The following is a 14,703-nucleotide window of genomic DNA, read 5'->3' on the forward strand; positions in this document are numbered from 1 at the left end:
ACAGAGGAGCTCTGGCAGTCCATCTTACAGAGAGTCCATACGTCATCTATCTGCGCCAGGCATGGCATGCAGTGCAAAATCATACATCGGACCCATTGGACTAGACTAAAGATGTCAAAATTCTTTCCAGATGTCAACTTGCAATCGCTGCAAGTTAATGCCTGCCACTCATGCGCACATATTCTGGTCATGTGTTGAATTTGAAGAATTTTGGTCTCTTATTTTTAGAACAATTTCTGATTGCCTTAATAAATTAATTTCTCCGTGCCCATCTATAGCCAGCCATACAATTGTTCTTTCAAAGGCAGAGGCTGACTGCGTTGCTTTCGCTACTCTGCTCGCCAGGCGATTCATTTTATTTAAATGGAATGAGGCACACCCACCCACCTTTAATCACTGGATAAGGGATTGACTCTATTTTTTGAAGCTAGAGAAAATAAAGCATTCCATGAGAGGCTCTGTCTGCTCAAACCTTTTCCAGACTGTGGAACCCTTTCCGGAAGCACATTACAGAAAATATTCAATTGTCTGCAGTCCCATAATCATTTAATCCTGTCTACCAATTTAAAAACCACCATGCTTCATTTCTTCTGATCTCCATGCGTCATGTGTGACAGTACCTACCTGTTTTTTCTTCTTTTTCTTTTCTCTTTCTTTGTTGTTTGTTTTGCTGTTGTTATTTTGACTTTACATTTTGCTGAGGGTATCACTTTATTTATTGTGCATACCATGTTTTATATGGTATGCTTGTTCTGCCTCCATCTAGTGGTTACCCACAATCTTGTTTTTTTGTCTTTGTTTTTTGTACTTTATAAAAACCTGAAAATGTTAATAAACAAAGTTTTAAAAAAAGACGTACCTCACACTTGTTGCAAAACTCTACACACACTTAACATACAAAAAAGTATTTAGTCAGCCACCAATTGTGCAAGTTCTCCCACTTAAAAAGATGAGAGAGGTCTGTCATTTTCATCATAGGTAACTTCAACTATGAGAGACAGAATGGGGACAAAGAATCCAGGAAATCACATTGTAGAATTTTTACTGAATTAATTGGTAAATTCATCTGTATAATACGTATTTGGTCACCTACAAACAAGCAAGATTTCTGGCTTTCTTAGACCTGTAACTTCTTTTTTAAGAGGCTCCTCTGTCTTCCACTCGTTACCTTAACCCTTGTACTGTCTTTGGGTCAAAATGACCTAATTCTCCTTCCTTTCTTCCTCCTTTTTTTCCCTTCCTTCCTTCCTTCCTTCCTTCCTTCCTTCCTTCCTTCCTTCCTTCCTTCCTTCCTTCCTTCCCTTCCTTCCTTCCTTCCTTCCTTCCTTCCTTCCTTCCTTCCTTCCTTCCTTCCCTTCCTCCCTTTCTTTTCTCCCATCCTCCTTCCTTCTTTTCTCCCTTCCTTCCTTCTTCTCCTACTCTTTTCTCCCTTCCTTCCTTCCTTCCTTCCTTCCTTCCTTCCTTCCTTCCTTCCTTCCTTCCTTCCTTCCTTCCTTCCTTCCTTCCATCCTTCCTTCTTTTCTTCCTTCTTTTTCCCCTTCCTTCCTTCTTCCCTTCCTCTTTCCTTCCTTCCTTACACACAAAAATCTACCATGAAGTCACTTCCTTGCAATACCAAAGCACTGACTGTCAAAATACCACACCGTCGAACCAATTTGGTTCGACGCAGTCATCGGGTGTGCAAACACTCGTTTGTTTAATTGTAAACAATAGATAAGAACATTTCGACTGGAAAAAAGGTTTTGTAAAAAACCTTTTCCTGTGAAATGTGTCAGGGTTTGACATTTCCCCCAGTTTGTGTTTTCTGTTTTGCCCCGCCTATCTTCCATCTGCCCTGATTGTTCGCACCTGTGTCTCGTTATTCCCTGTGTAAATCTAGTCTTGTCATTCCCTGCTCCCTGTCGGTGCGTACTGTCTGCTCCCTCCATGTTCGCGTCTTCAGTTTTCCTGTTCATGATCCTGGTCCTTTTTGATCCTGCCAAGCAGCGCTTTTGGTTCTTGTTTTTTTGTTAAATAAACCCTGTTTTTTCTGCTCTCCTGCTTCTGGGTCCTAAACAACCACTTCCTGACGAAATGATTGTACTATTGTACACTGTTTTTTTTCTACATAGGACTGAGGCTCAGGAACGACAAGGGAAGAGGGATTCATGTGTTCACAGAACAGCAGGAGGGAGATAGCAAACATGGTTTTGGCCAACAATGCTGTAACACTCAAACAGCTCCAAGCTAACATTGTCAATAACCAATGTAATAAAACCAATAGTAATTTTCAACGATGTCCATCAGGTCTGAACATCGACACCCGCACGCTTAGTTCATAAAGAAAAAAGGAATATTCAAAGGAGGCAAATTTAACGAGTGCGGTTCGAGCGCAAAGCGTAAAGTGACGTTTTGTTTCTGTATTATGATCCATCCATCCATCCATCCATCCATCCATCCATCCATCCATCCATCCATCCATCCATCCATCCATCCATCCATCCATTCATCCATCCATCCATCAGGTTTAAAACAGAGATCTGGATCTGGAGCTCATATGTTCTTTGTGGCAGAGTGGAGTAGCTGCAGCCACTCAGGTGGATGGGAAACAGGTGTGTCCCATCAGCGTGCCAGCCTTGATAAGGAACTGGGAGACTGCAGCTGGGGAGGTGGGAGACTGAGAAGCTGCTGAGGAGCTGTGTGTGTTTCTGCACGTGTTGGGTGAAACTGGATTAAATAAAAGGGTCTGCACGAAACTCCGTGTCCTCTCCATCCTTCGGTCGGGCCCCGTAGCATCCACCCTGCTACATCTGGCACCCAACGACAAACTCGAGCCGGGGTCCGTCCGGCCGAGCATACCCCCCCCCCCCGCCCCCTCGGAGCGGGAGAGGAACCCTCCGGGCTTCCTGGTCGGGGTGGTCGCCCCCGGCGTCGGCCCGACCAGCGCAACAGTCGGGGGGGGCGACCCCGGGCGTCGGCCCGGTCGCCGTGGACGACGCTCTCCTGGCCGGGCCCGTGGTGGCCTCGGGCCACACGGGTGCGCCCCGGACCGCCTCCTCCGTGGCGTAGTCCTGCGCCAGCTGCCGGTCCGCCTCCGGGACCGCCTCCTCCTCCTCCTCCTCCGCAACGCAGCCCTGCTCTGGCTGGTGGTCCGCCTCCGTCCCCGCCGTCGCTGATGGCGGCTGCGCCTCCGCAGCCTCCTCCCCAGCCAACTCCGCCTCCGTCTCCCCCTCCGTCTCCGCTGCTGACTCCATCCGCGGAGCCGTCGCCTGGCGGCCCGCAGCTTCTGCCTCACGGCCTCTCAGCTGCGGCGCCACCAGCGCTGCCGCGGCGAACCTCAGACGGGGTGCAGGGATGGGTCGCTCCGCGGGGTCCCGCCGCCTCGGGAGCCGTCGCTTGGCGGCCCGCAGCTCCTGCCTCCCGGCCTCTCAGCTGCGGCGCCGCCAGCTCCTCCCGCGTTGCTGCGGCGGCCCTCAGACGGGGTGGCAGGGGTGGGTCGCCCCGCAGCCACCAGGGCTTCTATGGCGGCCAGCTGCCGCTCGCCCTGGTCCCGGAAGGCGGCCGCCATGCCCGCCATGGCCCGGGCGAGCGTGTCCAGGGCCCGCTCCGTGCCTCTCTCGTCCATTCTTCGGGCCCCACGTTGGGCGCCAGATGTAGCAGGGTGGATGCTACGGGGGCCCGCCCGAAGGATGGAGAGACACGAAGCTTGTGCAGACCCTTTTTATTATGTCAAACACCCAGACCACCCACACACAGTGCATAAGCACCTCCGCCTGACAGCAGCTCCTCCGACCTTTTTCTGCTCTCCAGCTCTGCGTTATAAAAGCAGGCCGGGTGGAGGCGTGGCAGCCACTCAGGTGGATGGGACACAGGTGCGTGTCCCGTCAACCTCTCCACCCGGCCACAGTTTTAGAAACTAGAATTGTATTAATATGAATATTTACACTTTATTTTAATTCATTAAAATTCATTTAATTCATAAACAACACTTTGTCAACATCTCATTTCAAAAACCTTTTTTTATTTTTCTGGTTCCATCTGCCAAGAAATTAGAATTAATTAATGTGAACATTTAAAACATCAAAATAACAGTTTGATCTCCTTGAATATTAACACTGAGATTCTTTTTTTTCTCTTAAAATATCTTCACGTAACTGACGACAAACGGATTTCACCGACACGAGCTCAGAGGCCTCTGAGTTTACAGCCTGAGACGACAGGATTACAGCTCAGGGACACGTGAAACAGGAAAGGAAAAGGAAGATATAAAACAGGTTGAGCGGCCACAACCGTCAAAAGTTACCCGAATGAAAATGTTTTTATTCATAGAAACGACGGCAGACAAAATAGTTCCTGTGAAATCTTCCCTTTTATACAGTACACACGAGGATGTGACGCCTTAAAGGTTCAGGGTTCAGTTCTTGAAGCAATACTGTTTTTCAGCAGGAATGATACTTTAGATCAGGGGTCTTCAACCTTTTTTAGCCCAGGGAGCCAGAGAAAAACAGAGCAGGGACCCCCGCTTGGAATTCTTATTTTTTTCCCTTTTTTTAACCCTTGTGCTGTCTTCGGGTCAAGGAAGGAGGAAGGGAAGAAGGCAGGAAAGAAGGAAAAAAGGAAGGGAGAAAAGAAGGATGGAAGGAAGGGTGAAAAGAAGGAAGGGATGAAGGAAGGAAGGAAGGAAGGAAGGAAGGAAGGAAGGAAGGAAGGAAGGAAGGAAGGAAGGAAAGAAGGAAGGAAGGGAAAAAGGAAGGAAGGAAGGAAGGGAGAAAAGAAGGATGGAAGGAAGGGTGAAAAGAAGGAAGGGATGAAGGAAGGAAGGAAGGAAGGAAGGAAGGAAGGAAGGAAGGAAGGAAGGAAGGAAGGAAGGAAGGAAGGAAGGAAGGAAGGAAGGAAGGAAGGAAGGAAGGAAGGAAGGAAGGAAGGAAGGAAGAAAGGAAGGAAGGAAGGAAGGAGAGAGCAGAAGGAAGGAAGGAAAGAAGGAAGGAAGGGAAAAAAGAAGGAAGGAAAGAAGGGAGGAAGGGAGGAAGGAAGGAAGGAAGGAAGGAAGGAAGGAAGGAAGGAAGGAAGGAAGGAAGGAAGGAAGGAAGGAAGGAAGGAAGGAAGGAAGGAAGGAAGGAAGGAAGGAAGGAAGGAAGGAGAGAGCCCCCCTAGGGGTCACGGACGCCCGGTTGAAGACCCCTGCTTTAGATAGATCTTTTATTTTGGCGCTCCGGCCTCACACGGTGGACTGGATCTCGCTGCACACGTACAGGTTGCTGGGCCGGACCCTGCGGTGGCTCCGGCCCGGGACGCGCGGGCAGAGCCGGCAGCTCTTGGGGATGAACTCCTGGCACGCCTCCCGGAACTTGCGGATCCTCCAGCAGTAGATGACGGGGTTGAACACCGTCTTCAGGTAGCTGAGCCACAGCGCGCCGATGCTGACGGGGTAGAAGACGGGGCTGTAGTAGAAGCGGCGGCTGAACACGGCCAGCAGGCTCACCACCGTGTGCGGCAGCCAGCACACGGAGAAGCCCACGAACAGGATGAGGATGGTGGTGAAGGCGCGCGTCTTGAAGCTCATGTCCACCTTGACCTGCGGCGGCCGCTGCAGCCCGGCCAGCCGCCGCTGCTGCTGCTTGCCGCCCTGGCTGAGCGCCGGCAGGCAGGAGCGCTCGCTGGCGTGGTTGTGGATGCGCAGCGTGTTGCGCCGCACCGTGTTCAGGATGCACATGTACGAGTACAGCATGACGGTGAAGGGCACGAAGAAGACGGCCACGGCCAGCAGCACGGTGTAGCCGCGGTCCGCCAGCGACTCGCTGTATCCCAGCACGCACTGGGGCGCCCAGGCGCCGCCGATGCCCGCCGCCGCGCCGGCCCGCCACCCCACCACCGACGGCAGCGACACGCACAGGCTCAGCACCCACGAGCCGGCGATCAGCAGCTTGGCACGGTGCGGCGTGAGCTTGTCCTGCCGCTGCACGATGATCAGGAAGCGGTCCACGCTGATGATGAGGAGGATGGACACGCCCTCCAGCACGAAGAGCCAGTACAGCATGATGGAGGCGCGGCAGAAGCCGCTGCCGAAGCTCCAGTCGGCCGACGCCACGGTGACGGCGGTGAAGGGCATGCAGAGCAGCGACAGCATGATGTCGGAGAAGGCCAGCGTGGCCAGCAGCAGGTTGATGGCCGAGCGCATGGCCGGCTTCTGGTACACGATGAGACACACGATGGCGTTGCCCAGGAAACCGATGGTGATCATGAAGATCATGATGGCCGCCAGGGTCACGCGGAGGGTGACGGAGATGAGCGGCGGCTCGGCGTCCGGCGGGAGGCTCTCCGCCGCCTCCTCCGGCCCCGGCGGCAGGAAGTCACAGTCCTCCAGCAGGCTCTCGTTGCAGAACGCCATGGCCACGGCGGCGGATCAGGCGAGATCAGCCCAAGGGGAGCGGGGGCATCCTCGACTGCAGCTGTCTCTCCGGCAGACGCTCCATACCTGAGGAAAACACGAGAAAATCAAACCAGACGCTTAATAGGGCTGGGTATCGATTCCATTCCGATTCTTAAGATTCAGAATCGATTATCATGATTCGATTCGATATTGCTTAGTGCTATTTATTCTGGCTTAGTGTTATTTAAAATCTTTTTTGAGCTGTTGCCTGAATTACCGTATTTTCCGCACTATAAGGTGCACCTACAAGCCTTTAATTTTCTCAAAAACCGGCAGTGCGCCTTATATATGATCATTACGGTAATTTCTGTTACTGTAGTCAGGGGGATTGTGGGTTATGTAGTTGGTGTCTCCGAAGTAATGGTGATAAAAACGTCAGGAATCGTCACAGACGTTCAAGACAACAGCAGCACACTGACTCGCATAATGGCGACTTTGACGAAACGGAGAAAAGCTGGTTTTTATTTTGTTAATAAAGTTTGACGTACGGTACTTTTCTTCTTGTTTTTTTTTTTTTGCATTTGCTGTAGGATTTTGTAGCATTTCCTGTAGCGCAGCTCCATCAGGTAGATACGTAACTCAACCCCAGCCACTGTAGTACGGTATTTTAACATATATTTACGCCTTATTAGTGCGTCTTATATATGGAAAGGGTTTTAAAATACGTAATTTATTGAGGGTGCGCCTTATAGTACGGAAAATACGGTATATGACTGTAAAATAACTAGTGAAATAATAATTTCACAATAATTATTGTGAAATAACTAAGAAATAAATAACTCAAACAGGCCTTTCAATGTCCATTTAAAGTGCCAAAAAAGAAAGAAATTGCAACAGTTCATGCAGTAAACAAATCATTTTAGCTTATCTAATTTATTCTGTCACCACACACACATATTGCCATGAAGCACCTGGCATTTTTCAGAAGTGTCATGACAAACTGTGTGTCCGACTACTGGGAAGTTCACCTGGCGAAAATTATGAAAAAAAAAACATCTTTAGATATAGGAATCGATTTTTAGGAATTAATATGAGAATCGATTTAGAATCGGAGAATCGATTTTTTCAACACAGGCCTAACGCTTAAGTAATCTGCAAACTAACATCTAAAACATACGTTTGTTTACATTCACAGATTCTGAATATGACAGAAAAACAGCTGATGGACGTCTCGTCAGATAAAAAGAGTCTGAGTCGGGGAAACGTCATGAACATGAATCCAAGAGAGGAGGAAAGACGATCGTTTGATGCCGGAGGACTTACAGGAAGCAGAGACGTGTTACTCACTCACTCGGAGAGGAGAAGTTGATGATTAACATCCGAGCTGTAAAGTTCCACACATGACCTGCTAACACACACACACACACTCACACACACACACACACACCAACACACACTAACACACACCGACACACACTAACACACACTCACACACACACTGACACATGCATGAGATAAAATGACAACTTAAATTGGTTTTGTCGGTTTCCTTAGCATCTTTTCACTTTCTGTTCTCAGAGCGATCATCATTATTATTATTATTATTATTATTATTATTATTATTATTATTATTATTATTATTATCGCTATGATTATTACTATTATTATTATCATCATCGTCATTACTGTATTGTTATTATTATTTTTTTTTTTTTATTTTGTGTAGACTTATGATATTTAATTTGTTCTTTTTGTATATTCTATTCTGTTAAAAGGTGGGAAAGATAAGCTTTATGCTTCAAGCCCAGACCTTTTCGGTCAAAAAAATCACAATGTTGACCAAAGAAAAACCTGTGTTAACTTATTTGTTGATTTTTATGTTTGTGATTGACCGGAATAAATATTACTGTAACTAACTAACTAACACACACCCCACGCAGGGTTCAGTCTGTCACCAGGACGATAATGAAACCGACAGGAATCGAAAGGCGTCTTCAGGACACCGACGGGATGTGTCTGTTGCCATGGTTACCACGGCTTCCTGCTTGTGATGCAGGGGCCGCTGCTTCTGCGTAAAAGCTGAAATGTAAACAAGTGTGATACTCGGGGGTCGGAGCGGGTGATGGGGGCTTGGTGGGGGTTGGGAGGGGGAGTCACGATGCTCTGCGTGCCACGAGCTGATGAATTCTGGGGCTTTTTTTCCCCACTCCAACAGATGCTGAGTAGCTCAGATCTGTTCACGCCTGCTGCCGTCAAACGATGCCCGGACGCTGAATCTGAATGGAAACGGGAGGAATTCAACCGACTACGACGTCTGGTGAAGACTCCTGCATCTCCTCATCTCTCCTCCGCGCTCAAACAGGCGGAGGGAACCGATTCCTTCGGTGGGCTGATCCCACATTCTAGCACAACCACCCCCCCTTTAAGCCACTGCATAGTGATGCTGGCTGTTGCCATGGTGACAAGGTCACCAATTCCATGGCAACAAGCGGTGCCACACTCTCATCCCCAGAACAAGCGACTAAATATTCTCTTTGTTAAACAACAAAACAAAAACAAAACAGATTTGCCAGTTGTAATTAAAGCCGTCACGTCCAGGTGGAAACAGGTCTCCAGGTGTGACGTCAGGGCGTCTCAGGTGGTCGCTCATACTTAGAATATCTAATGATTAAATGAAGGGAAATTAGTTATTTTTGGCAACGAAAACCAGCTGAGACTTCAGAGGTCGTGGTTTTCCCTCCAGCGTGAACTCGTCATCCTTCCAGACGGGGTTTTGGCAGCCGTCATTTCACGCAGCTCTTCAGTCACACCTGTTATCGTCTCCGTGGAGCATCAGCTCCGTCTGCAGCCCGGATTAGAGAGGGACGGCAGACAAAATGCCCGTCTCCTCCTCTCCTCTCATCTCCTCTCCTCTCTTCCTCTCCTGTCATCTCCTCTCCTCTCTTCCTCTCCTGTCATCTCCTCTGATCTGATCTCCTCTCTTCCTCTCCTCTCCTCCTCTCCTCCAGCAGGTTTATTACATGTTATTATGATTTACCTCGCCTGTTACGCGCGGCTCCGGGTCCGATGGGAGCCTCGCTCGGAGCTGCCGGGATCCGCGGCCGAGCTTTTCCTCTGCATGCTGAGCTCTTCCTCATATACATACATATCAATATGAGGAATTGAGTGTGTGATCGATCGCCATCCTGCCGCCTGTGGCTGACGCTGACGCCAGAGGAGCAGCTGGTCTCCGATTTAAAGGAGCAGAGAAGAAAAAGGGAACTGAAGAACTGTGGAAATGTGTGGGGTTGTTTCTTCAGCCCTTTAATACCTCACGTATAAAATACACAGAAATTATATATATATATATATATATATATATATATATATATATATATATATATATATATATATATATATATATATACATACACACACACACACACACACACACACAGGACTGTCTCAGAAAATTAGAATATTGTGATAAAGTTCTTTATTTTCTGTAATGCAATTAAAAAAATAATGTCATACATTCTGGATTCATTACAAATCAACTGAAATATTGCAAGCCTTTTATTATTTTAATATTGCTGATTATGGTTTACAGTTTAAGATTCCCAGAATATTCTAATTTTTTGAGATAGGATATGATCAGCAATATTAAAATAATAAAAGGCTTGCAATATTTCAGTTGATTTGTAATGAATCCAGAATGTATGACATTTTTGCCTTACAGAAAATAAGGAACTTTATCACAATATTCTAATTTTCTGAGACAGTCCTGTGTGTGTGTGTGTGTGTGTGTGTGTGTGTATATATATATATATATATACACACACACATACACACACACACATTGAATTGAAATGTTATTACGAACATGAAACAGTAGTGAAAACAAAACAATAATCAATAAATGTAAATGAGAAATAATAAAAACATTCATCCTTCGTAATTAACATGCTCGAAAAGGAGTAGGAAGAAGTAAAAACTTATTAAATCATACCCCCTAAACTCTATTTCATTATAAGCTAAATTAATTTAAGTTCTATACAAAAAACAAAAGATATCTAAATATACATATATACCACATAGGCTACTGTTACGGGGTGAGGTTTTGGACTCAAATGCAGTACACGTGGTAGTTTGTCTGGTTTGCTTTATTACCCTCAACAGGAACGAAGAGCAGAACAGAGTGAGGGGCGGCAGTAGCTCAGGTGGTAGAGCGGGTCGTCCAATGATCGGAAGGTCGGCGGTTCGAATCCCGCTCTGTCCCAGTTTGCTGTCGTAGTGTCCTTGGGCAAGACACCTTACCCACCTTGCCTCGTGTGAATGTGTTTGAATGTGTATGAATGTTGGTGGTGGTCGGAGGGGCCGTTAGGCGCGATATGGCAGCCACGCTTCCGTCAGTCTGCCCCAGGGCAGCTGTGGCTACAACGTAGTTTACCACCACCGGAGAGAATGTGTATGAATGAATAATGATTTCTGTAAAGCGCTCTGGGTGCCTAGAAGGGCGCTATATAAATCCAATCATTATTATTATTATTATTATTATAGTGAGGATCTGGCAGTGAGAGTGCAGGAGTGAGGAGCTTTTATGCTGTCCTGATTGCTGAGGAGCTGCAGCTGGGAGAGTGATGAGGTGGGCGTGGCTGCAGATGGAGGGAGCAGGAGAGAGTGGAGTGGAAAACCACTGAAAGCTGGAGGACCAACCATGACAGAAACCCCAAGGGACAGATCCCAGATGTCCCTAAAGAACAAAAAAAAAAAAAACCAGGGTGGGCGGAGGGGGTCCGGAGGAGGGCCCAGGCCAACACACAGTTCACAGTTCAGGGGGCCGTCCTCGGGGCCGGGCAGACTGGCGAGACGGGTTGGGGGGACAGTCTCGGGACTGAACGGACAGGTCAGAGGGGATCCGAGGGACCGGCTTCGGGGGACTAAGGATACTCTGCACCGGCTGAGGGGGACACCGGGTCCTCAGCACTGGCTAAGGTGCGACCAGTACCCCCCCCCCCCCCGCCTCAACGAACGCCTCTCGGCGTTCCACCCGGACCGTCAGGGAAATGGAGCAGGCGGGGCGACCAACGATGAGTCAGGTGGGAGGCGGGGCGACGGCCGGAGGGCTGAGCTCGCCCGAGCCCACGGGTCTCAGCAGGGAAACATGGGGCGGTGTGTCCGGAACAGGAGCAGGGGCCGATGCGCCCAGGACCACCGCAGGAACAGGAACAGAGGCTGAGGCGTCTGGGACCACCCCGCCAGAACAGGAATAGAGCGAGGCATGCCAGGGGCTACCGCAGGAACAGGAACAGGGGTTGACACGTCTCATTCATCCTGACGTGCAGCAGAGACTGCAGGAAGCCGCTGCGCATGCTCAGCAAGCTCATTCATATGCAAATACTACTTTGCATTGCCCATTTATGGTATGAAGTGGGCGTGTAGAGGGCGGGATATGAGGCAAATTCACCTGCGCAACCTTCCAGCTGGAATGTGCTCTATAAAGCGAACATTGCGTGCAAGTGTGTGTGCACAGGGTTTTATAAATCCGGATTTCTTCTTGCGCCCGCCATTTTCGGCTTTTGGGTTTACGTGCACTTTTAGTATGAATCCTACACACTCTTTTATAAATTAGGCCCCAGGTCTCCTCTTATGCCTGGGTTGGCAATTAGTGGCAGCTGGGGTTGAGCCAGAGGAGGAGGATTCCTAACAGAATGAATGCATAACTACAGACGTTTTCCTTTTTATGGGTATTTTTTTTTCAGTCACATATATCGTGATATATCATTAATGAAATTTCTTACAATATATCGAATATCGTAGATGTTACCATGGGCCACATATCGCCACAGTATTGAATCGTGAGTTACCCGTATCGTCCCACCCATAATCAGTGGCCCTTCAGTGGAAACATCCCTCCCCTCCCATTCCTCCCTCTCCTCCCACCCACCACAGATAAACATTCAGCAGAAATAAAGTTAGCCATTCTTTGTTCATTGTTAAATTACTTCCATCTTCCACAAAATCCTTTTGAAACTGAATCACCTTTTTTTTTCATTCATCAGTAACTAAATTACAGTTTGCCAGTAATTCTGCAACAAGATCCTCACATTTATTTACAACTAATACAAGAACAACAATTAGACAGTCTGTCCTCCTTAATGCTATGATTTAAGAAGCTTTCAGCTGTGAAGACGGATGGATGGATGGATGGATGGATGGATGGATGGATGGATGGATGGATGGATGGATGGATGGATGGATGGATGGATGGATGGATGGATGGATGGATGGATAGATAGATAATAAGGACAACTATTGTGCAAAAAAACAAAACAAAAAAAAATCACACATACACAAAGAAAAGAGCGCTGAAAGTTCGCGACTGCATCAAACCGGATACCGGAAATGCGTTGCTACCAAGTGAACCAATCACAGCCCTCTCGTCTGCGTGTGGTCTGCGTCGCCTCCATGCGTAGTTCTTTTCTTATCATCTTATTCAATCTTATTTGTTATTTACTGTCTAATTATGTCTTGCCGCTTTTAATGTCAATGTAAACCACTTTGAATTACCCCTTGGCGCAATTTATGCTATTCTTTCGGCAGTTAATACGGCCCGAACCGTAACGTGCACCCAGTTGTGTTATACATCAAAATGTGCGTCTTCATCTTGCGACTACGCGCATTACTTTTCTCTTTCAAAAGTGTTACCGTGGCGACGCTAGACGCCAAAAAGCGCGTGTCCCCTTCATCTGATTGGTCCATATTTGATAGTTCCCCAAAAGTCACCAAATTTTGCATGCAAGCCAGGCCTGGCGATAAATTTGATATTTCATGGTTTGCATTAATGGGCGTGGCCTAACGGCTCAACAGCGCCCCCTAGAATACTTTTCTCTGCCATAACTTTTGAACAGGTTGTGATAAAGACACGTGGGTGGTGTCATCGGACTCGGTATTGAGTCCTTGACCGTAATTGGTGAAAATTAGCCCTGCCCCTTCTTCTGATTGGTTGTCCCTATTTTCTGCTATAACTTTTGGATGGTTTGAAAGTCGTGGGTGGTGTCATTTCTGATATGCTTATGGGGGGCCGTGAGTGCGAGGGCCCGTTCATCGCTGCTTGCAGCTTTAATGTTTTGTTTGTTTTTTTATTAAAAAAAGGGCATATAAACCACATTTACTTGGAACGGCGACTTGAACACGTGCAGCAGCATGTGCTGACATGGCAACAACCTCTCCTGCTTAATTTGGAGCTCATGTTTGTTTGTGCGTTGTATAACTGCTGTAACTAAATCACTTAACCGCGAGCTGCAGCTACTTCTCATCTGACTGCACTGACGTCAGAAGACAGAGTTTTTCCTCCTGATTCTTCCCCACATTATGCTTAACCAGTTTCAGCTGTTCGGAGCTAACCGTGTCAGTCCAAATGTCTCCCTGAGTTATGTGCATTATTTTAAGACTCAGCGGACAAAAGGCCGAATGTTTCGAATCTCACCAACGAGGAAGATGTGGATCCAATTTGTTTGTAGCTGGCTTGTGATGATGAAAGGCTGAAACATCCGAGCTGTTTTTTACTAAAGATGTTTGCTCTTAACAGGGAAGTTTAGCTGATAAAGTGTCACGACATTTCTGTTCTCGGTCAATAAAACACCATATCATATAAAATCACATAATTGTTCATGATGTGCAGGTGATTTTTGTGCGTTTTGTTAAGACCACGAGAGAACATGTATTTTAAACTTTAAAATAAAATGTTTCAATGCAAACTTTAACTGATAATTACTAAAATATGTGTCAGGAGAGTATTTTTGTAATGCTGCTGTCTTAGTTTTTATTTTTAACTTCACTGCAAAACATGTGAAACTTAATTCTTGACAATGAACATTTTTGAAATAGCAGCTGCAGAAAAATCATGTGCCCAAAAATTAACTAAATAAAAGTTTGCCAGTAAAATAAAGCAAATCTCAATTTAGAAAGAAAGCGCAGAAGACACAGTGGAGGATGTTTTTCTCAATTTTTGAGAGAATTTAAACCCCTTAAATATGTTTTAAATAAACTTGACAGAAGTTGTGGCAGAGATGTGGATTTTTATGGAACAGATAAATAGATGAAATCCGTTTGTCGGCAGTTACGTGAAGATATTTTAAGAGAAAAAAAAGAATCTCAGTGTTAATATTCAAGGAGATCAAACTGTTATTTTGATGTTTTAAATGTTCACATTAATTAATTCTAATTTCTTGGCAGATGGAACCAGAAAAATAAAAAAAAGGTTTTTGAAATGAGATTTTGACAAAGTGTTGTTTATGAATTAAAAATAAAGTGTAAATATTCATGTTAATACAATTCTAGTTTCTAAAACATATGAGATCCAGATCCAGATC

General features: G+C 46.7%; 2 protein-coding genes across 2 annotated transcripts in view; both read right to left on the reverse strand.

The window, feature by feature from the left end:
- Positions 1 to 1,928, reverse strand: part of LOC133445641 (junctional adhesion molecule 2A-like) — a 20,042-nt gene extending 18,114 nt beyond the window's left edge. Inside the window, exon 1 of the mRNA XM_061722964.1 lies at positions 1,913 to 1,928. Coding sequence (XP_061578948.1) covers positions 1,913 to 1,928 — 16 coding nt within the window. The remainder of the gene's footprint in view (positions 1 to 1,912) is intronic.
- Positions 1,929 to 5,164: 3,236 nt separating this feature from the next.
- On the reverse strand, positions 5,165 to 9,513 carry LOC133446574 (high-affinity lysophosphatidic acid receptor-like). Its single transcript, XM_061724628.1, has 2 exons — positions 9,387 to 9,513; positions 5,165 to 6,454 (listed from the first exon to the last, which is right to left on the reverse strand). Exon 2 carries the CDS (start codon positions 6,365 to 6,367, stop codon positions 5,198 to 5,200), a length of 1,170 nt encoding a protein of 389 aa, XP_061580612.1. The 5' UTR covers positions 6,368 to 6,454; positions 9,387 to 9,513; the 3' UTR covers positions 5,165 to 5,197.
- Between the last annotated feature and the right edge of the window lie 5,190 nt (positions 9,514 to 14,703).

The sequence above is a fragment of the Cololabis saira genome, chromosome 6 (assembly GCF_033807715.1).
Source record: "Cololabis saira isolate AMF1-May2022 chromosome 6, fColSai1.1, whole genome shotgun sequence".
In the NCBI taxonomy this organism is placed as follows: Eukaryota; Metazoa; Chordata; class Actinopteri; order Beloniformes; family Belonidae; genus Cololabis; species Cololabis saira.

Excerpts from the sequence above, each read along its gene's own strand:
- LOC133446574 (XM_061724628.1), bottom strand. The coding sequence starts at position 6,367 with ATGGCGTTCTGCAACGAGAGCCTGCTGGAGGACTGTGACTTCCTGCCG.